The sequence below is a fragment of the Triturus cristatus genome, chromosome 1_1 (assembly GCF_964204655.1).
Source record: "Triturus cristatus chromosome 1_1, aTriCri1.1, whole genome shotgun sequence".
Classification (NCBI taxonomy): Eukaryota; Metazoa; Chordata; class Amphibia; order Caudata; family Salamandridae; genus Triturus; species Triturus cristatus.
The window spans coordinates 48756451-48781503 of NC_140579.1; the positions used below are offsets into that span (position 1 = coordinate 48756451).

Here is a 25053-nt window from a genome sequence, read left to right on the forward strand (position 1 = left end):
CCTCACCCACGCACACAAGGCTCTCCACAACCTGGGCCCCAAGTACCTCAACCACCGCATGACCTTCTACACGCCCACCCGCCAGCTACGATCGACCAGCCACGCACTCGCCACCGTACCACGCATCCGCAAAGCCACCGCCGGAGGAAGATCCTTCTTGACCTGGCAGCCAAGACTTGGAACTCCCTCCCCACCCACCTTCGGCGAACCCAAGACCATCTCTCCTTCAGGAAGCAGCTCAAGACCTGGCTGTTCGAGCAGTGACCTACCCCTCCCCCAGCGCCTTGAGACCCTCCCGGGTGAGTAGCGCGCTATACAAATTTCATGATTGATTGATTGACACTGCCGCTGCTCCTCCTGACCCCAGCAGCAGCCCCCAGCCTACTGGACATTACCACTCACAAACAATTCAACTGCATCCTCCTTAGTGTGCACTCCCTACACAAGCACGCCATAAAAATCAGGGACCTGCTCAACACCCACGCACCTGACGTCACCTTCCTCACAGAAACCTGGACCAATGCCAACTCTGCACCCGACATCGCCACCTCCATTCCTGATGGATACAAGATCCTGCAGAAAGACCACCCCACCTGCCGAGGAGGCATCGCCATCGTACACAAAAGCACCCCCCGCATGACAACCACTGGGCCAGACGACACTACGACCCTCATGGAACATCTCCACTTCCAGATCCAGACCAACCCTAAAACGACCCTCATCACCCGGCCCCCGCGATCCTTACACCGACACCATTGCCGACCTCATTGCACCCCACGCCTTCGCCTCCACTGACTACGTCCTACTCAGAGACCTAAACTTCCACCTGGACAACCACGACGACCCCAACACATCACTCTCCTAGAGAACCTCGGCAACATAGAAATGAGGCAACTGGTCACCGCCCCCATGCACACAGCAGGACACACACTTGACCCCGTCTTCTCAGAAGGAAACAGCGACACCACGGAACTCCTCTGGACAGACCACCACTCAATCCACTTCTCCTTCTGATAACCCACTGTACACAAGCACGCCCACCGCCTCGCCCGTAGAAGCTGGAACAAATTCACCGAAGACCAGCTCGCCTCCGCCCTCATCAGCACCCCACCACCAACGATGCCAGACGTGAACATAATGGCACACAACCTCCACCACTGGACCACAAACTGTGCCGACACACTCACCCCCTTCAAGAAAGCCACAGGACAACACATCCAGAAAGTAAGCTGGTTCACCTCTGCACTCCAAGAATCCAAGCGCTCCTGCAGACGACTCAAAAAGATGTAGAGGAACAACAGAACCCAAGAAACACGCATTGCCTACAGAGCAGCCACCACAGCACACCACCAACTCATCAAATCCACAAAGCAAGACCGAATCCTCACCAATGACCACAACACCAAAGAACTCTTCTCCATCATCAAGGAATTTGCCAAACCCAACAGCGAAACAGCAGACGTCCCACCCTCCCATGTCCTCTGCAACAAATTCTGCACCTTTTTTACCTCAAGATTAAGATGATCTATGACAATTTCGACAACCAAGACCTTCGCACTGCTCCAGCTCCCACCCCCAGCGACACCACCCAACAGACCTTGCTCACTTGGACCCCGCTCACGACAGAAGACACCCTAAAGACTATGAAGAGAATCCACTCCGGAGCACCCTCAGACCCCAGCCCACCCCACATCTTCCACAGAGCCACCACAGCCATCGCTCCCGAACTACACTGGATGATCTAGTGCTCCCTCGAAACCGCCACATTCCCCGATGACTGGAAACACGCTGAAGTCAACCCCCTCCTGAAGAAACCCTCTGCAGACCCGATGGACTTCAAGAACTTCAGGCCCATCTCCCTGCTTCCATTCCCAGCCAAGGTCATCGAAAAGGCCATCAACACCCAGCTAGCAAACTTCACCCCAGTCAACAATGTCCTGGACATCTCCCAATCCGGATTCCGCATCAACCACAGTATCGAGACCGCCCTACTCGCCTTCACCAAGAACATCGACCAGGGCCAAACAGCTGCCATCATCCTCCTTGACCTCTCAGCTGCCTTAAACACCGTTTCCCACCACACACTAGCCACCCAGACTCCACAACGCCGGCATCCACGGAAAGGCCCTTGACTGGCACCGTGCAAGACGGGACCTAGTGGGCTATACACTATTGGGAATACTTGTTACTTGTATTATAGCCCAATATACAAATTCTGGTTTTCTGTCTTCTTTTTATATATATATGGTTTGTTGTTTATATGAATTGTTTCACTTGATGGATGCGAGAATGCGGAGTGTTTGATTGGTAAGACTGATGGAAATATATGTGTCTGTATTTGTTTATTTTATTGTATAGAGCTCTTTTTGTGGGGATATGATTCATTGTTTATTCTACCATTCAATCAGCTTTGGTTAAATTGTTTATCCTCTTTATTGTCTATTTATATTTAATGTACTTATGCTTTTGCGTGTTTTTTTTTTGTTTTTTGACTTGCTTTGACATATATCTTCTTGAAAACCAAATATTATTTGTCCTATTTCTTGAAATAAATACTGTATTTGTATTATATTTTTGTCTATATGTACTTTGTTATGTATTGTATTCTCCCCTGATCGATATTCAAGGTTGTGGTTGTTATCCATTGGAGACGTGGCTATGCTCCTCTATTATCAGGTGGCAGGTGACATTCTCCTCCCTTGTCCTTGAGAGTGGAATTTTGCTTCCTTGACTGGATATGCTCATTTCTTACAAACAGAACTCAGCCAGTCAAGCCCTACCTATCGTAACCAACAGAGACCAGATGTGGAGTGCCCCTGTGATCCTCCCTCAGTACCACCCTCTTCAAAATCTACATGGCCCCCCTTGCAGCCATCTTCAGAAACCACGGGCTAAACATTGTCTCCTACGCCGACAACACCTCATTCTCTACCTCACCAAAGAACCCACTATCACCAGGCACAACTTCCTAGAAGGGATGAAAGCCGTCACCACCTGGATGAAGAAGAACTGCCTGAAAATCTACTCTGAGAAAACAGAAGCCCTCATCCTTGGCTCCACCCCTCCGTGTGGGACAATGCCTGGTGGCCCCCCCGCCCTCGGAAACCCCCCACTCCGACCAACCACGCATGAAACCTCGGCATCATACTTGACTTACCGCTCACGATGAACCACCAGATCAACGCCGTATCCTTGGTTTGCTTCAACCCCCTCCGCATACTCAGACGTTCAGATGGATCCCATCCGAATCCAGAAAAACTGTCATGCACGCCCTCATCAGTAGCAGACTGTACTACGGCAGCTCTCTATGCTGGAATCAACAAGAAATTACTTTGCAAACTCCAGACCTTACAGAACGCTGCAACCAGACTGATCCTAGACATCCCCCCTCACAACCATATCACTCAACACCTCCGCGATCACCACTAGCTCCCCATCAAAAGAAGAATAACCTTCAAGCTCCCCACTCATGCATACAAGGCTCTCCACAACATCAGACTAGCATACCTAAACAACCGCCTCTCCTTCCATGCACCCAAGAGTTACCTCCAATCAGCTGACCTCTCTCTGGCCACCATCCCACGCAATTACAGCACCAGAACGGGAGGAAAGTCCTTCTACCTCGCAGCCAAGGCCTAGAACGACCTCCCCCCTCTACCACCGACAAGTTCCTACACTGCTCCAGTTCAGGAACTACCTCAAGACCTGACTCTTCAGATGACCTCAGCACCCAACGGAGCCGCCCCCCCCCTCTGCTCCTTGAGACGTGTGAGTAGCTACGCTTTGCCAAACCTTATTGCTTGATTGGCAACACACAGCCTCCTGCTCTAAGCCACATAACTCACCCGATAACTCACAGCCACCTATCTTAGAATTGGACAAGATATCTAGCCAACCTCTTCACTCTATAGGAATTTGTGAATTACCTGTAGAAACAGTGCTGTAAAATTGGTTTATCTGGTAACTCTCCATTCGATAACAGAAAACACATAATATCTTTATCATTCTGACATCGAAATTACCACATTACTGGTTCCCCATCACTCTGAATGAGGGATATAGTAGGATACCCCCTTGGAGTGCCTTTCTGGGTGAGCACATCCAGTGTCCTGGCAGAACAGCTGCAGCCCACACTGCCCAGAACTTGTTTCTTCCATCCCAAGTACTGAACTTCCAAGCCCTACCTCTTTTACATTCTCGTGTGCCAGTCACATCCACTCACACTTGACTTCAGCCAGTCTCTCCACTCAACCTGTCTCTGGGTCTTTCACTGTCTCTGCCTGCGGTGGGTTCTCTTCCTTGCACTCTCTCCATGGATCGAGCGTCTCTGCAGCTTCACAAAATCTGGCGTCTATACAGGTTGTGCGGTTTCTGAGGGAAGGGGAGGGCAGGAGTGTGAGAAGGACGTAAGACGATAGAAGGGAAGGTAGTAAGGGATTGCTGTTCAGAAATTAGGGAAAGCACGCTAGTGGTCTGATTTGTTGGAGACCCCTCCACCATCCTTCTGGACTCCCACTCTAAGAAGGCTTGCAAAAAGCTTTTTGATTTCTGACCAGCTTTTCTTTGTTTCTGACAGAACAAGCTAAGAGCTGAGAAGAAGAAAATTGAATCTGAGTTTAAAAAACTGCGGCAGCTGCTGAAAGAGAATGAGCAATCACTGCGCAGGAGACTGAAGGAGATGGAGAACAAAATTACCTTGGTAGAAAATGCAAATATCACCCAAGTGTCCAATCAAATGACGTCTCTCAATGCCCTGATAAAGGAGATAGAGAAGAAGTGTGAGATGTCAGCGTGGGAACTCCTGAAGGTGAGATACAGTTTGGTAAATAAAACAAAAGAAGGAAGTGAAATATTCATACTTTGTGTGAAGCATTACGTGTATGACACACATGATCTCCTGGCTGGGTCAATGCACAGTGACGCCATGCACACTGACAGCCACACACAATATACAGACATGGATAATTTACATTGGCCTACTTGATGCTGAAAGCTGAAATTTACAGTGACCTCTTACAGTGTTATATACAAGTTAATGTAACACAACAAGCACTTCCAGTTGTCATGCTTCATAAGCTAGGCCTAAGTAGTAAGGCGACCTTTCACCTACATTCATCCTACCTTTCTCTACATACCGTCACTAGCGCTTACCTTTTGCCTAGTTATGTGCTGTATAAATGTTGTGTGGTATTTTTCGAAAACTTCCCTCATTTATTATGCATGAGGATTCTTAGTACCATATCTTAATCCCCTGCAAACTCTGTAAAATTAACTCTGTACAAAAGTCACCTCTATCGTCACTCTTGGACGACAGGACTACTGTGCTTAATTGCAATTATTGATTAAAGCCAATTTACATAATTGCTACCTTAAGATATCGATCGAGGTAGAACCCCTATGGGTACCTTTTTGGGTATAAAAGAACTACTCCTCCACTGGGCATACAGAGGAGACACGTCCATGCTGGCACTGTGTCCTGCAGGCTGATATTTTGACATGCAGCGGTCTGACATCCCTTGCGGGTGTCCAACCCGAGACCAAGATGGGGTCCTTCAATCTCTCCCACCAAGTAATGGGGTTGGCTCTTTCCTAGGGGATTCTTGGCTTTTACACACACATACATGCTTCACATCTATATACCTGTTAGGTGCATTTAGGTACACTTAGATAGGGTCTGCATTATTGGGAGTGCGCTAAGATTACTGTTTTATATATGCTTGCATATATTCATTGCTTTAGCGCCAAGGTAGAAATATATCTACTTTTTACTCTTTTGGTGCTCATAATCTTATACCTTTGCTTCTGTCTAATGGGTGCTGCAGCACATATGTTTTACACTAGAATGACGCAGGTTCAATGAATGCTTATTGAAAACGTCACCATTATTTATTTATTCTGTGTATCTCTCTGAGACTAAATGAGCCCAAGTGACAGAGTGGAAAATACTGTACTGTTTCCACGATCCCTGCGGGGTCAGGTTTGTCATATTCAGTGGTTTCCAGAAATGATTTGCTCCTTGGTAATGTTAGGGGCTTATGGTTGCACTGTGAGCTAGCAGGACTATAGAACAACATATCCTGCGGGGGTGTCCAGAATCAGTCTTGACACCAAGCACTTAGCTTATGCTGCCCAACAAATGCGCAGATCCTATGTATTTTTAGGAACTACACGACATGGCACCGCCAACGTTGATTTAGTTCTTATTTAATGTTCAAATCTGAGTAGTTAAGTTGTGCTTTCTCAGAGACACCTACTCCCATTTAATCAGAAACATCTGAGTGGGAAGGGAAATCCACCTCATCTGAGTAGGTACACCCTATTGGCTGTAGGTTAAATCAAGCTTGAAGGATAATAGTTCCCAACGTTGTGCAAACCTTTATCTCTTTTTTCTTACTTCCCCTTACTGTGGATCTTAGTATGGCATACCTAGTTTGGAAACCCTGTATACATATCCTATGTATTTGAGATCTACAAGCGATCAATGCATTTGCACTTTATCACATTGTGAATGATTGTGCACTTTATTGTTCGCAAACAAAACGGGCGCTTGGTATAAGCTGCCTAGAAGGACTACCCTCCAGAAAGTGGAGAAGGCGATCAATGCATTTGCACTTTAATAATTTTATGGCTGATTCTCAATGTTATCGTTCCATTAATCAAGTGTGCCCTATAGTGCCACTTTTAAATGATATTATTTTTATTTAAAATTGGTTTTAACAAAAATTAACACAGTTGCTAGGCAATAACATTGTGATCAACAATGTGGGTTTGAACTATTACATTGTATTATACATTGATTTGGCCTGTGTTTGATATATATGTATTGTATGAAGCTGTATCTCTTATGATTTTATAAATCGAATAAAGATCGACTACTACTACTACTGCTACTTCCCCTTTACAATTTCTAACAACGGGGAGGCTGGCACCAGTGTTCCAAGTACAGAGGATGGTGAGGTGGAAGGAGCTCTTAACATTGTAAAAAATTGCAGACATGCAGTTACTCTGAAATTATTGCAACATGGCCTTCAGGCAACAGATTGTAGTGTTACCTTCGTGATTGAGGCAGACGAAGCATTCAGATCAGAGGTATTCTATTCATGGGTTAGATTCCCGCCTGCAGATGCACACACACATATATTTCATTCTTACATTAAAGGTGAAGTACCAGATGAATACTTTCCATATGTGGACATAGAAGTCCCGTTAACATATCAAGAACATATTAATTGGTTTAAAGGCGGCCTCCCACTCACCACAGCAGATGTGAGACTCGGTCCGCTGAGCAGAGAAGGAGCGACCTGGCCGGTCCTTGCGGCTTACACACCGCATCCAGACAGTGATGCATTACCAGCAGCAGAATAACGTACACTTTACAGAGACATAGTAAAACTATACAAAAACCTCACACAGTTCGTGATGCGAACACTCACACTACAACCTGCATGGGCTGCTCCAGATGGTCAACCTCAATTGACTACCCCCACTATCAGCCCACAAACGTGGAACGTGATTATGGGAAGAATGCTCACCAAGTAGGAGCAAATCCCGTTATGGATCCTACAAAAAATAGCACAGCTGGAAGCAGTATTTCCCCTATACGGTCCTGCAGGAAAAACAGAGAATGTTAACAATTTGCTTGCCAATGGGGATGGGTACCTCAATAAAGGATTGTACCACTTGGGGTACAATTTTCGCTGCAGTGTACATCAGACGGTATGGTACCTCCTCAATAGCAGTTATACCTGATGTATTTAAACAAATACAGAATGAGTACAGGGCAGAACCTGCCTTGGACTTGGTGATGAAACTGATGGGCAACTTTTCCCAAGTATCAGCAAGTATATTAAGTAACATATGAGGGGAGGCAGCAGCGGTGACTATATGTCAACACTTAACGGAATGCACTCCTGCACAACAGGAAAGAGAACTACCTAAGATTATCGAAGAAACATATGCTTCACTGGATAGAGATAATTTGGTAGCCAAACCTGGGAAACCACAAGTGGTGGGTAATCCTGAAAAGGCTAACTTGAAGCAAGCACCCGATTTTTCTAAAAATAAATGGGATAATAAACAATAAAAAAATAATAAGCAAAATTCACCAAGATCACCGGGTGGGTCTCCTCAACAGGAGCCCTCTGAAAAAAACGTATAACCTTAGGAATCGTGACAACATAAAAAGACCTGTCAGGTATCAGGATACTGATACACGTTCCTCTTGTTCCTTTCAGGGTTCATCTAAACACCCAGAAAGGGAAGGATGGTCAGAACACAGATCAGAGGAGCGAATCAAGCCAAAAAGGGGGACACATCGCACTTCAGACTACATTATCAAAGAAGAAGAAAAACCCAAAACTAAACCTCAATTTAAAAAGAAGGTAGCTGGCCTAAAAATAAGACATGCCTAGGCTACTGAGGACTCTGAATGGGGAGTGGGCTCTGATGATGTTAGAGAGCGCAGCAAAAGTAACAATAGCTTACGAGAACCTGATGGAATTTCTGGTAACCGCAGCGTTCAATGAACATTTCATGGTGAAAACACCTGATACACGGGTAAGTGTCCCACATTGTTTACACGAAATAACACTCCATAAATGAATGGAAACATACCCAGGAAAGTTAAGAGTCTCTTTTGGGAGAACCTGACATATGGATACGACATCCTTTTGGCTGAGAGAGATTGGCCACCTGAGTTCGTCATGGATTGCCCCAAAGGTGAAGAAGTAATTTTACCAGGATTCTCCTACCTCGTTCCAGAGTCACTCAAACATTCATATGCGCAGGAGTGGGCGTTAGCGCTAGCTCTGGCACTTTACTGCAATCCTGTTGGGTGGGATCCTGAGTCACCTCACCACGAAATACCATTAAAAACTACTCCAACTCCACAGAGGCAGTACCCAATAAAACATGAAGCAAAGAAACAAGTCAGCGAGATCTGAGATCAACTTGAATACCAGGGTGTGATTGAAAATTGCACCTCTTCAATGAATAATCCTTTGTTTCCGGTAATGAAACCCGACAATTCATATGGTCTAGTTTTAGACTTCCAGCATTTAAACACATGAACATTTGCAGTACAAAATGCACACAGTGCCGCATTAAAGAACAATATTGTGCAGATAAAATACGAAACAACACTTGATATTGTAAATGGATTCTTCTGCCAAAATGTAGCACCTGAAAGCAGATATTTGACAGCATTTTCGGCCCTAGGCATACAAAGCCAATTTTGTAGATTGCCCAAAGGGTATAAGAACAGCCCTGGGTTGTTTTCAGCAGGAGTATCAGAGTTACTTCAAAATTGTGATGAGGAGGCATTGTCCTATGTAGATGATATTTATCTGACGGACGATGAATAATTGGAGCACTTGAGCAGGGTGAACAACATCATTCTGTGGTTCGCTACTTTGGGCTACAAATTCAACTTTAGAAAATCAAAAATTGCCCACCTCAATGTCCTGTTTTCGGGATATGTGCACTCAAGTGAAGGGAAAAGCCTGGCAGCTAATTGTTTTGAAAAATGTGCGCAGGTCCAACCTCCAAAGTCGCTTTGAGTAAAGGAAAGGTATCTTCAAGAGTAATTTGTATTCGGTGTCAAGCAGTACGAGCCATGACCGGCTGGCGTCCAAGTCTCTGCGGGATAACCAACGTACGTTCAAATTACTCTTGAAGATACCTTTCCTTCACTGAAAGCGTTAAACAAGTTATAATAGGCGGTTCCCTGAGCCTGAGGCTGTTTCACTTCCTAAATGCGTCCCACCACGGACGCACTTCGCTGATCACGGCCTGGTGGTGCCCTATCCTGGCACGATATATTCAGCATTATCTTTGCCCTGAAGAAGCCCTTTGCTTGGGCGAAACGCGTTGGCTGTCTTTAAGGATGCAAACCAAGTGCATTTGAAATAAAAGACAAAGACTTAGAACAAACGAATACGGATGCCTTTTACCTGTTTACTTTACTTCGTACTGTTTGCTAACAATATTGCCTCTCATCCTACCTCTGTGCCTGATGGTTCTGCTCAGCCTGCTGTAGGAAGTAAAAAGCAATACAGCACAGCATGTGCGATTGTGAAGGGATGTATCCGGGGCGGCAAGATCCGTCCAAGCAATACACAAACGCGGTCTCTAGGAGATTGTACGGCACAGCTGGCAGAACTAAAAGCCCTGAAACTGGCACGTCTAAATACGGTTTGAGAATTCCCCACATTTATTGTGTGTGATTCATTTTATTGTGTCCAGTCATACAATGAATATCTTCACTATTGGAGACAAAATGGTTTAGAGATTCCAAAGGTTGCACAATAAATCACAAATTGCTTTGGGAACAGGTGGCAAAGCTAAAGGAATGCTTGACACAGGCTCATGTAATTCACACATTGAGTCATCAGCGTGTTGGCATGCACATAGAAGGGAAATCAGTGGCTGATGAAGTGCAAACTGCTGACGTTGCTGCAATCACTTGTACAAGTACGAGAATAGACGGACAGATAATGATAGCTGTCAATTCCACTAGTAACAGCTCTGCCTTGCCAAAAGGTTTTCCACTCAAGTACTCCTACAAGTTAGATGCACAAAACATTCTGTATGCCCAAACTTCTGGAGTGGGGGATAGAGTAATTCCAAACATAGATCGCAGATTAGGATTGATTCTAGCTGCACACGAGGATATGGGCTCTGCACATGCAGATGTTGCTGCAACGATTTTACTATTGAAGCAGCGTTATTGGTGGCCATGTCTTTCAAAACAGACTAAGAGCCTTGTTCTCAGGTGCAACATCTGTCAGCAGATGAAAGGTTCCCCCATACCACGTCCACCACAGAGACCATTACTGATATCAGACAGACCTCTTGCATGTGTCTATTTGGACCACTGCAGGCCCCTACAAATTGACGGGGTTTACAAGTACATCTTTGTTGCAGGGGATTCATGCTCTAGATTCCTGTGGATTTGGCCTCAGCGCTCGGCTGATGCCCGAACTGTTATAAAGGATTTGCTAGTCTTCATCGGGATATACGCAATTGACATATTACATTCTGACCGTGGCCATGTGTTTAGCTCTCGAGCATACAAAGAAGCCATGGGAAGTTTGGGTGTGACCTTGCGGTACTCCTCCCCAGGGAAATTTGATTATGGAGAGGAAGAACCGGGACCTAAAGCAATCCTTAACAGCTACAGTATTAGGCTTGGGTGGCAGTTGGGTCAATTACCTATATTGGGTCCAGAGGGCACTAAAAAACATGCCAAGAAAATCCCTAGGGGGCCGTACCCCATATGAGGTCCTGTTTGGGATAAGGATGTGGGTACCTTACCTCTATAGTGACAGCACAGTGGCGGATGAAAAACCATTTGACATCAATGATCGTGTGGCTGTTTTACAGTAACTGAATGAATTCCAGGCATGAAAAAGCAATGTCCAAGAAATACGCACCTCCACTGGGAAAGTGAAAACTGTTCCAGCAAGACGTGCCTGGATCCCGAAGGTCTGGGATCTGGTCAAAGAAAACATTGTGGACAAAAAAGAATGTAGACCATCTTACAGAGTGCCTGTACCTGTCCTGGCTATCGAAGGAACAAGAACAGTACTTCTTCCACTCCTTGCTGGCTGCAAAAAGCTAGAGATTCGTCTCAATTGATCTGAGCAAACCACACTATGTGGCAGATTCTCAAAAGTTGGCCACGTGGGCAGCCATCGATCTCCTCTCGCTACCATACAGGAAGTTCAGATGGAAAGACTAATAACTTTTGACGACTCAATTCGGCCAAATACCGACATCTATATGAATGTCTCGAATCGAGTCGTCTGCCAGTTCCACAAAACTTGCTGAGCTACCAAAGATAGATCAGACAGTGTCTGGCTACTTCATCAACTCTGATGAGTTTTCATCGGATCCAGGTGAACCTGAGTCACCGCCACCGCCTGTTCCCTACAAACAACGAATATGTGAGTTCTACCTTTGGCTGAAAAAGACTTATTTTATTTATCCATGGCTTCAGCTATGGATTGCAATTGGTCTACCTTTTCTAGTTATTCATATTGGTGTAGTGACTGTCTTTTTCTTGCTCATAAATAGGCATTACCTACCTGAATGCTCTACAGTACAACATGTGAACTTGGTACTGAAACCGCACGCATCATCCCACCCTGAACAGAGGGACCTTTCCTTAGTGAACATACAGCAGTTCCAGTTCCTGAGGGACTAGTATGGGATAGGGTTTCCTATGATGTGTACATAGCACATCAGATAATATTCTTGAACAAAACTGTGCAACAGACTTCCTGTCTTGGGTTAGATAAGATTAAGGACTTGAGCAAACCTCAAATTCCCTCACAAAGACACTTTGAGGGTTGGCAAAATTATACATCACACAGTGAGGATACACTAGATGCCCTGATGCATAATAGTTCTTACAATTCATCAGACCCCAATTGGAAGGGATGGCTGGCTTGGCCTATCGACACAAATAGGTGTCAGTCAAGAGTCAGGGGTACCACCAAAGGGTTTAGTATCCATAGGCCAGACCCACGCTATGTACAGAACACTCGGGCTGGTGACATCTTACAGTGTCGGGTCGTTATGTCTAGAGTGGCTAAAAACCTCAAAGCTGTCTTAAGTGAAACAACACTTGTCCCTTCTATCAGATGACATGGATCTCAGGGATTTTTTGTTAGGTCCTCAGAAGCCATCTTATATGCTACTTAAAAGTAGCATATAAGATGAAAAACAGGAGGCTGCTGAGAGACTGCGTGAGATAGGGTTAACCTAGAAAAGGCTTGGGCTGTGGTCGACAATGCTATGCCCACACTGTCATCCAGAATTTATTCACTGGGTGTCAGAGTGGGCAGAAACAGCGCGACACAGGCGTGATATGTTTTTAAAGGTTTAATGGGGAATATACCAAGGTCTCTGATTGTCAACAAAGCAAAACAAACAAATCGAAAGCAGCGGGGGAGAGTGCTGTGCTTCTTCCTCCAGTGGGATATGTTCTCCCTCTTTGAAGCCCGTCGTCAGGCCCCCTCGGCCGGGATGTAGTTGGTCAGCGGGGTCACCAGATTGCACTGCTCGAGCCACGTTCCTCCGGGACCGTGGCAGGGCGCTTTGCAGGAACGATGGCCTCCAGGCTTCTCTGCAACCACGTCCTCCGATGTCCTCGAGACCACGGGATCCCTCGATTCTTCACCTTTTCTCCGTCTCTCGTCTCTCCGGGCTCCTTCCTCCTTCACGATGACGCCGCCATCTTCATTGGCCGCTGGGCTTTTTACGTCCGATGACGCGGTGTGGCTCCACCCCCAGGGGCAGGGTCAGTAGCCGTCCGTCTCTTCCTGAAAAGGCCAGGACCCGGGAGAGGGGGAATCCGACGTTGCTGTCCAAACAGTGTTGGGGTCTGGCGACTGAAAGGTGGAAACAGCGGTGAGTGGGAGAGGGGAAGGTAACACCGGTGTTCCATAACCCAGCCCCTCACACACCCCTCCCCAAGATTCGTCCCGATCGGGGCCGAATGGAAAACGGGACAGGAAGTCGGCATTGGCATTCAGGGCACCCTTCCTGTGGCGAACTTCGAAGGAAAAGGGCTGTAGGGACAGGAACCACCTCATCACCCTAGGGTTGTTCCCCTTAGTCCTGCTCATCCATACGAGAGGGGCGTGGTCGGTGTACAGTATAAAATGGGCACCTTCGAGGTAGTATCGCAGTTTGTCTATGGCCCACTTGATGGCGAGACACTCCTTCTCGATGGTGGGATACTTCCTCTCGCGGGGAAATAGTTTCCGGCTGACATAAAGGACCGGACGTTCGGTACCATCTAACGTGGTCTGGGAGAGGACGGCTCCTATACCCACATCGGAGGCGTCCGTCTGGAGGATGAAAGGACGAGAATGGTCAGGGGAAACTAGTACGGGATGGCTAGTGATAGCCTTTTTCAGTGCGCTGAATACAGCAAGGACAGCAGGAGATGGGATTCGTAAGGCCCTGCTGGGGACCCCTTTTTGTAACAGATTGGTCAGGGGGGCGGAAATGTCAGAGTACTGAGGAATGAATCGACGGTAATAGCCAGTGAGGCCTAAAAAGGCCGTGATTTCACGTTTTGTGGAGGGTAAGGGGGTTTCGGTTATGGCTTTTATCTTTTCTTCCTGAGGTTCAAGACACCCGTTTCCGAGCACGTACCCCAGATATTTCACTTTGTTGAACCCCACGCGTGATTTCTTTGCGTTAATGTGTAGTCCGGCCTCTTTTAGCGCTTGCAGTATCTGGTGACAATGTCTCAGATGGTCTTTCCAAGTGCAGCTGTATATAATGATGTCATCCAGATATGCTGCGGAATACTGTTGATGGGGATACAGGATTTTATTCATTAGTCTCTGAAAGGTCGCCGGGGCCCCCTGTAGGCCAAAGGGAAGAACTGTGAACTCAAATAGGCCCTCAGGAGTAGAGAACACTGTTTTCTCTTGATCTCTTTGTCTTAGGGGCACCTGCCAATACCCTTTTGTTAGGTCTAAGGTGGTGATATATTTAGCCTCGCCAAGTCTCTCGACCAGTTCATCTACTCGAGGGATAGGGTAGGCGTCTAGCTTGGAGATTGCATTCACCCCACGAAAGTCTATACAAAATCGTATTGAACCATCGGGTTTTGGAACCAACACGATGGGGGAAGACCACTCACTTCGTGAGGGTCAGATAACCCCCATTTGCAGCATTTTGTGGACCTCTTCAGTGACTGCTCTCCGTCTGGAGGCCGGAATGCGATATGGTTTTTGTTTTACCACCTTCCCCTCCTCTGTTGTTATACAGTGTTCTATGACTCGGGTTTTTCCTGGTAGGTCAGAGAAGAGGGACCTAAACCCTAGGGTTACGTCTAACAACTCGTTTTGCTGGTCTGTTCTTAATTCTTGGTTAACCACCAGGTGTTCCAGAGAGCAGTCGGGTATGACTTGAGATGTCACTAGATGGTTGTTTAAGGGAGGGGGTCCCAACCACTTCTTTAAGAGGTTAATATGGTATAGTTGGGTCTTCTTAGGGCCGAGACGGAGCCTATAGGTGGTCTTCCCAACGGTTTCTGTGACCTTAAAGGGCCCCTTCCATTTGTTTTTTCCCTTGGAGAGGGAAGAGGGCAATCGAACTAAAACCCAATCACCCACACTCAGGGTTCTCCACTTTTCCCCCTTATCGTACCCCTGTTTCTGACAGAGTTGTTTTCTCTCTCGGTTGGCATGGGCTAGGTCTCGGAGTTTCCCGATCCTGGAGCGTAGATGTAGGGCGTATTCGAGCAAACTGTTGGTATCATGGTTGTCCTTTTCCCAGGTCTCTCTTGTCATCTCTAACAGGGTTCTCGGTTGTCGACCATACAACATTTCGAAAGAGGAACAACCGAGACTGCTTTGTACCTGCCCACGTATGACAAAGAGAGCCAGGGGAAGGAGCCGGTCCCACGACTTGCCCTCGCCACTCAACATCTTCAGGGTCAGTTTCAAGGTCCCATTGTAACGTTCTACCAGGCCATCGGTCTGGGGATGATACACTGAAGTTTTAATGTGTTTCACGTCCAACATCCCACAGACCTGAGACATGAGTTTCGAAACAAAAGGAGTTCCTTGATCCGTTAGTATCTGGCGTGGAAATCCCACGCAAGAGAAATATTCGAGTAGCTTATCCGCTATGTTGGAAGTTGTGGGGGCCCTAAGGGGAAAAGCTTCTGGGAATCTGGTACAATAGTCCAATAAGACCAAAACATACTGGAACCCCTTTGTTGACCGAGGTAGTGGTCCAATGATGTCTAGTCCCACCCGCTCAAAGGGTTTTCCTACTATAGGGAGGGGTTGTAAGGGAACCGGGGGGGGAATGTAGGGGTTCTTTCTCTGACAGATTGGACATTCCCTACAATATTGTTTGGTTTGGGCATAGATTCCGGGCCAATAGAAGTGTTGTATTAGTCCCTGGGTGGTCTTCTCGGCCCCTACATGTCCGGCCAATAAATGGGAATGAGCAAAAAACAACAGTTGCTCTCGGAATTCGTGGGGAACCAGTAGTTGGGGTTTATCACGGGGTCCCGCCAACCGGTATAATAAGTCGTGGGATATAAGGAAGTAAGGATATGATTGTGGTTGGTCCTTTGGGGGGGTTCTGGCTTCTTCCCAGGCGTGTGTAAGAGAGGCATCATTATGCTGAGCCCAACAGAAGTCTTTGTCCGTTAGCCAGGGTTCCTCTGTCAAAAACGCTGTTTTCTCTTTTCCCTTAAGGTTCCCAGGGTTCTTTTGCTCTAGGGTGTCCATAAACAAGGACAAGAAGTCTGGGTTGTCTACTCCTAAAATAACCTCTTCAGGCAGGGTGTCTAATACCCCTACTAACACCGGGGCATGAAATCCTTTTGGGGTTTCCAAGGAAACACGGGCTACTGGATAGGATCATACGTCCCCGTGTACACACCGGATGAGTACGGTTTTCTCAGAGATCACTTGATCAAGCCTTATCAATGACTCCCGTATCACAGACTGTCGACACCCCGAGTCCAAGAGGGCCTGTACTCGTATCCCATTAACCACTAGACTTACGTGAAAGCAAGACCCCATTTCTGCAGTGTACATGAGACTCCGGGGAAGATAGCTGACGTCCATAGGTTCCTCGGTCTTTTTCCGAGGACAAGCACGGGCGATGTGTCCCCACTCTCCGCACTCAAAACATTGGGGTCCACGGGTTAGAGGGGGCTCAAAATGACCCAAACACGCCCGCTCGGGTTCTCTGATGGGTCTGAGTGCCTTCCTCTGGGCCGGTGGACCTTTAGAGGGTTTTTCCGGCTCCCATGAGGGGGACCGGGGTTGAGCACGGGAGTAGGAAGTAGCCATGTCTACTGCTTGTTCTGCAGTTAGGTTGGCATGCTGACGCAACCATCTTTGCGTATTAAAGGGTAGTGCTTCCAAAAACTGTTCAAGGATGATGGTGTTCATAAGGTCTTCTTTGGAGTGGTCTGTGGGTTCTAACCATTTTTCAGCCGCCAGTTTAAGTTTATAGTACAGAGTCTTGGGGGTATCTCCCGGGGCTCCTTTTTCCTTTCTAAACCGCAGTCGATAGGCTTCAGAGTCCATACCCAATTGATCTAGGATTAGGGCTTTGATCTCATCATATGGCGTGACACCCCCAGCGTTAGAAATCTGATACGCTGCTTGCGCTTCGCCCGTTAGGAGGGGCGCTAAATAAAAAGGCCATTTCGCCACTGGCCAGCCAGAGGCTCTGGCCGCTCTCTCAAAATTTAAGAGAAAGGCGTCGGGATCTTCCCTCACCGTATATTTTTGTAGGGACACTGTAGGTAGCGCGGATAGACCTCGATATAGTCTCTGGCCCACGGGGGGAGGCTGTGGGTTCTTCAACGACCTTGATGAGAGTCTCTAACTGTGCCTTCATGAGGTCCCTGAAGGTGTCTCGGTCCGCCTGGGAGGCGGATAGCTGTCGTTCTACTGCCCATTCGAGCTTCTTCTGCCCCTCTACGATATGCTGTATGAGGTTCTCCATGGTAGGATCAGCTACGGGAGGTTATCGTGCCTGCATTCTCCACCACTTGTCAGAGTGGGCAGAAACAGCGCGACACAGGCGTGATATGTTTTTAAAGGTTTAATGGGGAATATACCAAGGTCTCTGATTGTCAACAAAGCAAAACAAACAAATCGAAAGCAGCGGGGGAGAGTGCTGTGCTTCTTCCTCCAGTGGGATATGTTCTCCCTCTTTGAAGCCCGTCGTCAGGCCCCCTCGGCCGGGATGTAGCTGGTCAGCGGGGTCACCAGATTGCACTGCTCGAGCCACGTTCCTCCGGGACCGTGGCAGGGCGCTTCGCAGGAACGATGGCCTCCAGGCTTCTCTGCAACCACGTCCTCTGATGTCCTCGAGACCACTGGATCCCTCGATTCCTCACCTTCTCTCCGTCTCTCGTCTCTCCGGGCTCCTTCCTCCTTCACGATGACGCCACTGTCTTCATTGGCCGCTGGGCTTTTTACGTCCGATGACGCGGTGTGGCTCCACCCCCAGGGGCGGGGCCAGTAGCCGTCCGTCTCTTCCTGAAAGGGCCAGGACCCGGGAGAGGGGGAATCCGACGTTGCTGTCCAAACAGTGTTGGGGTCTGGCGACTGAAAGGTGGAAACAGTGAGTGGGAGAGTGGAAGGTAACACCGGTGTTCCATAACCCGGCCCCTGACACTGGGCAACATTGTGTCTTCTGCAATTTACAACATGGGCAGTCACAATTGCGCTCCATTATATTGCTAAGTTGGATGCTACAGTCCGTGCGTTCTGGTCATGTGCCCTGGCGTTACATCAACAGCACTTCTTTGTTTTCTGTATATACCCTAACAGAAAGACAGATGGTAATTGCACAGAAGGATGCAAAAATCAGCATGTTGCATATTGAAAAATTGGACCAATTACCTTTCACCCTGGCTGAGTCACCTTCCACAGAATGGTTAATCCATGGCTATATTACACTGCCAGTCACAACTTTCCAGTTTCAATACGGTCTCCAGTACCAACGGATGGGCAGGTATGAAGCGCTGGGAGAGGGGTTCATACATGAGTACCGGGAACTACTGTACAGATTCAGATGTAGGAATGGGGACGCTGAAGTTTTCCTCAGCAGTTCAAACTGTGAAAATGCTTTAAGCGGATCTTTAGTTTGCAAAGAGATTACTCTCCATGGAGCCTGTCACGCTTCGGTTGATACTTGTCCTGTTAATTGAAGGGCTCTCCAGCTGCCGTGATTCATCCGGTGTTTGAGTTGCCCTCGAATGGGAGTTACTTAATGCTAAATGATCAAGGCTGCTGTGGAATGGAACCAGGCATCGCATATCTGGCCACCGTACGTTCCAGGGTCACTTGTTGTATGCAAGTATTGTTTCCAACGGCCCACACGGTTAGGGAGGATACACTATGGCCTTCGTTAAATAGTTCCTTTATACTTTTTGATTTTCTGAGCAGACTCAAAGCCATGCTTTTTCAGAATGATGTGGCCTTAACCTCAGCACGAGAGACTTTTGATCTCCAGATTGCAAGGTCTTCATCTGAGATGCAATCACTAGTCCACACGAACTTCCCGCTCCATTTTGGGGAAATAGTTCACCGTATCTTTAACATGTCTGATACGAGGGGGATTGTGCACCTATTTAAACATATAGGTTCTGGACTGGTAAGCACCTATCAGATAATCTTTGGAGTAATACCAGCATTTATACACTCCATATTGGGAAGTGTTTTTGGAGGCTCCCCCTGGTCCTACTACTTGTAGTGGGCATCCGGATCTTAATCTATCTGCATTGCAACGGATGTCCCAGTTCACCAGGACATCAAAAGAGCCCTGCTGGTATGACGTTGTAGTGAACGCATGGTGCTCCATCTGAGCACACCTTGGTTTTGAGAGCTAAGCGAGCATTGTTTCCTGTCATTCAGACCAGCCTGGTTTGACTGCATCTTGCCTGTGTTCCGCTGCCTATTCTGTAGAGACAAATACGTGTTGGACTTGTGTCTAACCCTTCTCTCAGTTGAGCCACCGGACATAGAAATACTCCTGAACACCCTAAAGGCCCACGTGTATCGATGTCCCCAGCGTATTCCCATGTTGATGACAGCATTTTTAGAGCCTCCACACAATGCTTCAGCTACTGGCGGAACGGGATATGGCTCTGCAACGGGCACGGAGGTGTCAAGTGCTTCCTCAGCGGCTGCTGTGGGAACAGGAGGAGATCGCGTTTGCTCATTTGACCTGACACATCAGGTGTTAGAGGGACCATCGTCTCTGAATGCGAGCAACAGGGATGTTGCGTCTCCCTCAAAGGACACAAACAATTCAGCTCTCCGTGTGATGGGAACAATTCGGCCATTTCCAAAACAAGCCAAATTGGAATGGAAAACATGATTTTTGTTTTATTTTTTTTGCTCTCAACCAATTCAATATACAAGCAGTGGAATTTACAGTGGCCTCTTACAGTGTTATATGCTAGTTAATGTAACACACCAAGCATTTCCAGTTGTTCTACTTCATAAGCTAAGCCTAAGTAGTAAGGCGACCTTTCACCTACATTCGTCCTACATTTCTCTACATAACGGTTTAGCGCTGACCTTTTGCCTAGTTATGTGCTGTATAAATGTCGTGTGGTTTTCTTCAAAAACTTCCCTCATTTATTATGTATGAGGATTCTTAGTACAATATCTGCAAACTCTGTATAATAACTCTGTACAAAGGTCACTGCTATCGTCATCCCTGGACAACAGGCCTACTGTGCATATTTGCAATTATTGATTCAAGCTAATTTACATAATTGCAACCATAACATGGTGCCCCCTAGGGTATTGCCGCGCTGTATAGCACTGCAGCAGAACAGGAGCGCGCTGCGCTTGCGAAATACATTTTTTAAAACAATTATCCCTCATTTTGGTATTTGGGTTGAATATAATTTTTTCACCTGGATTTTAACTGCGCTGGGATCGCCCACGCTGCCCCCCACTTGCATTTTAAAACTTCGCATTGGCGAATAACTCACCGCTTTTAGAGTGGGCCCCGGATCACCTAGGACGCCATATTTGGTGAGGAGGCGCCGTTTTTCGGCGCCATTTTCATCAGCAGCGCTCTAGCGCTCACGCGCTTGGGAGGAGAGCCTTCATAAGCCACAGACTCAGGTGGGTTCAGCCTGGAACAAGGTGCCCCCTAGGGTATTGCCGCGCTGTATAGCACTGCAGCAGAACAGGAGCGCGCTGCGCTTGCGAAATACATTTTATAAAACAATTATCCCTCATTTTGGTATTTGGGTTGAATATAATTTTTTCACCTGGATTTTAACTGCGCTGGGATCGCGCACTCTGCCCCCACTTGCATTTTAAAACTTCGCATTGGCGAATAACTCACCGCTTTTAGAGCGGGCCCCGGATCACCTAGGACGCCATATTTGGTGAGGAAGCGCCGTTTTTCTGCGCCATTTTCATCAGCAGCGCTCTAGCGCTCACGCGCTTGGGAGGAGAGCCTTCATAAGCCACAGACTCAGGTGGGTTCAGCCTGGAACAAGGTGCCCCCTAGGGTATTGCCGCGCTGTATAGCACTGCAGCAGAACAGGAGCGCGCTGCGCTTGCGAAATACATTTTTTAAAACAATTATCCCTCATTTTGGTATTTGGGTTGAATATAATTTTTTCACCTGGATTTAACTGCGCTGGGATCGCGCACGCTGCCCCCCACTTGCATTTTAAAACTTCGCATTGGCGAATAACTCACCGCTTTTAGAGCGGGCCCCGGATCACCTAGGACGCCATATTTGGTGAGGAAGCGCTGTTTTTCGGTGCCATTTTCGTCAGCAGCGCTCTAGCGCTCACGCGCTTGGGAGGAGAGCCTTCATAAGCAGGTCATGAGGACGCGCAGCGGTAACGCGCAGCGGGAGCGCCTGATGAGCGCCGGAGGAGCGCCAGAGGAAAGCCCGTTTGCGCCCGTTCGCGCACGATCGGGCCTCAGGCCTGGACACTCTGTTCAGGTAAGAGTTTATACCCGTGATGACCTTTTAGCATTCAAGGGATCTACCATTCCCCGATGCTTACATACGCTAGACCTGACGAAAGGCCACCGAGCATGCAATCATTGCCCTTTTCAAGTATCGGAAAAGCTTCCTGTGGAGTCTAAACAGACTACGATCTTGAGGATGGCCTTACTGAACTGTCGATCCCTGCCTGGACATAAGGAGGAAGTTTCACTCTTAATCTCCCTCGGAGACCTTGACGCCCTGTTTCTTGTGGAGACTTGGCTGGGGGAACATTCTGGCCCAGATCTGGTCGAGGCACTGCCCCCAGGATACATAGTACAACATAAAGATCCAGGGAGGGTAGGAGGAGGGATTGCAATTATCCATAGGGAGAGTATAAGCTGTCGATTACAGGACACCAGGATCCAGGGATGCAAAAGCACACATTTTACCCTCCACCCCTCATGTGAGAGCTCTGTAGCAGGGATGTTGATATATCGACCACCAGGCCCCCTCGGCACATTTCATGAAAGCCTGCTGGAGGCAGTTATAGGAGGTGTCTGCACGGCCACGAATTTCCTGCTATTAGGAGATCTCAACCTCCATTTTAATAAGTTAGGAGATAGGGCAGCGAAAGACTTAGAAAAAGATTTAGAGAGCTATAACCTTAATCTTAAGGTTCGGCGCCCTACGCACAAGTCAGGAAATACACTCGACCCCATCTTTACCAATATGGCGAATATAACAGTCCTGGAACCTTATCCTGTCCCCTGTTCGGATCACTCGGTGATTCCTTTTCACTGGAAAATCTCCAGGATGACCACTACCACCTCCTCAAATAGAGGACTAATAAGAGCTTGGACAAAACTCGACATGGACGAGTGGAAGGGACTGTTAGAAAGCACTAAGCCACTGGACAATTCTAATTTTGAAGGGGCTGTCAACAGTTTTAATCAGTGGATTACCCATTCCCTAGATAAGGTTTTACCGAAAAAACCTTCAACAATCAGGAAGGGAGAGCTGAAACATCCATGGTTCACCTCAGAGTTAAGAGCACTAAAACAGGAATGCAAAAGGGCAGAACGCCACTGGCGGAAGGATTTTAGTGTGGAAAGGAAGATTAGTTATAAAGCCACATTGAAGAAATACAAAACTACTCTTACTACCACCAAAACTGCATTTTTTGCGAATAAAATCGAATCCGCCGCCAATGCCCCTAGGGAAATGTTTAAGATTGTAAAGCTCCTAACGAAAATTCCAGACCCCCCCGTAAAAGCAGATGAGCAGGACACAAGATGTGACGATATGGCGAATTTTTTTCAGACTAAAATACTTAAAATTCTTGAGATGATCCCGGTATTGGATCCGGCCTCACATTACAGGGTAGCTCCTTCGGAGGATAGAACTGATTGTCCAACACTCTCTGAGTTTGCCCCCCTCACGGAAGAGCTTCTCCCCTCTCTGATGAGGAGTATAAAAAGTGGATCTCCACGAGATCCAGCTCCCATGGCAATACTAAACCAGGTACTTCCAACCATCAGTAAACCGGTAATTAAGATGGTCAACACCTCCCTGGAATCGGCTACAGTACCAAAGGGATGGAAGGTGGCCATGGTGAGATCCCTGATTAAAAAACCGAACCTCGACCCAGGAGACCTGGCGAATTATCGCCCGGTATCCTTGTTACCTGGGATGGGGAAACTAACCGAAAAATTGATAAATACCCAATTGGCGGCATTTCTGGATAAATACAAGCTTCTCCATCCATCCGAGACAGGATTCAGGAAGGGACAAGGCACGAAGACGGCATTGTTGAGGGTGGTAGAAGAGGCCAGAGGGATTTTGGATGCTGGTGGCAGCGCGGCCATTATCCTTCTGGACCTCAGTGCCGCCTTCGACACGGTAAGTCATCACCTGTTGCTGGCGCGACTTCAAAATATCGGGGTAACCGGGAAAGCCTTGGAATGGCTGAGATCCTTTCTTGAGGAAAGATATTTTCAGGTGTTTGAAGGAAACAACTGCTCTCGCCTTCTCCCGTTACAGTGTGGGGTACCACAGGGGTCGTCCCTTAGCCCCACACTGTTTAATGTCTACATGGCCCCAGTTGGCGGAATTAGTAGCTCCGTTTGGCATCCAGCTAATAAGCTACGCGGACGACACCCAGTTGGTGTTTTCCCTGCAGCAAATAGATGCCCCCCCGAACAACTTGGCTAATTGTTTGGAGGTGGTGGTAAATTGGGTGCACCTGTCTCAGCTCAGACTTAATGGAGGAAAAACTGAGCTGATGCTTTTAGGAAAGCAGGATATTCCCGAATGTCTAGCTTGGCCGGCGTGCATGGGTGCCAGACCATCGCCCAAGCCGGAAATAAAGAGTTTAGGCTTCTGGCTTGACAACGCCTTGTCCTTCGATACGCAGGCCAGAAAGACGTCTGCAGTTTGTCATGGGTTACTTAAGTCCCTGCGCAAAATCCTGCCCCAACTTCCTGAAAAAGCAAGGAAAACCGTAGTTCAATCCCTGGTTTTATCACGAATTGACTACGGGAATGCTATTTACCCTGGGGCACCGGTATCCACTTTTAAGACCTTACAAGTGGCGCAGAATTATGCTGCCAGAATTCTGACGGGAACTAGTCGGTATATGTCGGCGAAGCCAGCACTAAGATCACTCCACTGGCTCCCGGTGAGGGAACGGGTGCGATTCAAATCCCTATGCATCACCTACAAGATCATGCATGGAGAAGGCCCCTCCATTTTGGAAAATTTGATAAGTCCCTACAAGCCCCAACTTAATCTCCGCTCAAGTGAACACAATTTGGCAATCATTCCCAGAATAAAACGAGCACGCTCGGGCGGTCGACTCTTCTCTCTGCAAGCAGCAAGAGAATGGAATGCCCTCCCATGTAATCTGAGGCAGGAACAGACCTTCCTTCAGTTCAGGAAGAAACTTAAAACTTTTTTATTCCCTAGAAACTAGCTCGTAGTAGGAATGCAGATCGGATCAGCCCAGGGCCACTGTTTGCCAAGAGCGCTGGGATGCCTACGGGTAGCCATGCGCTATATAAGTGATTTTACAATTACAATTACAATTACAGTTACAATCAATCGAGTTAGAGCCCTCTGGGTACCTTTTGGGTATAAAATAACTACTCCTCAAATGGGCATACAGAGGAGATGCTTCCACGCTGACACTGGGTCCTGCAGGCTTATATTTCGTCAAGGAGCTGTCTGAGATCCCTTGCGGGGTGTCAAACCCGAGACCTAGATGGGGGCCTTCATTCTCTCCCACCAGGTAATGGGGTTGTTTCTTTCCTAGAGGATTCTTGGTTTTTACACCCACATATATGCTTCACATTTATATATTTGTTAGGTACACTTAGATAGGGTCTGCATTATTGGGAGTGCGCTAAGATTACTGTTTTATATATGCTTGCATATATAAATTGCTTTGTCGCCATGGTAGAAATATATCTACTTTTGTTTTCTTTTGGTGCTCGTAATCTTATACCTATGCTTCTGTCTGCAGCACATATGTTTTATACTAGAATGAAGCTGGGTTTTTTTTAAAAACATCCCCATCAT

General features: G+C 47.3%; 1 protein-coding gene across 1 annotated transcript in view; it reads left to right on the forward strand.

The window, feature by feature from the left end:
• The window catches only part of LOC146869334 (E3 ubiquitin-protein ligase TRIM39-like), a 184047-nt gene that overhangs the window by 41293 nt on the left and 117701 nt on the right, over window positions 1-25053 (forward strand). Inside the window, exon 3 of the mRNA XM_085650672.1 lies at window positions 4577-4807. Coding sequence (XP_085506798.1) covers window positions 4577-4807 — 231 coding nt within the window. The remainder of the gene's footprint in view (window positions 1-4576; window positions 4808-25053) is intronic.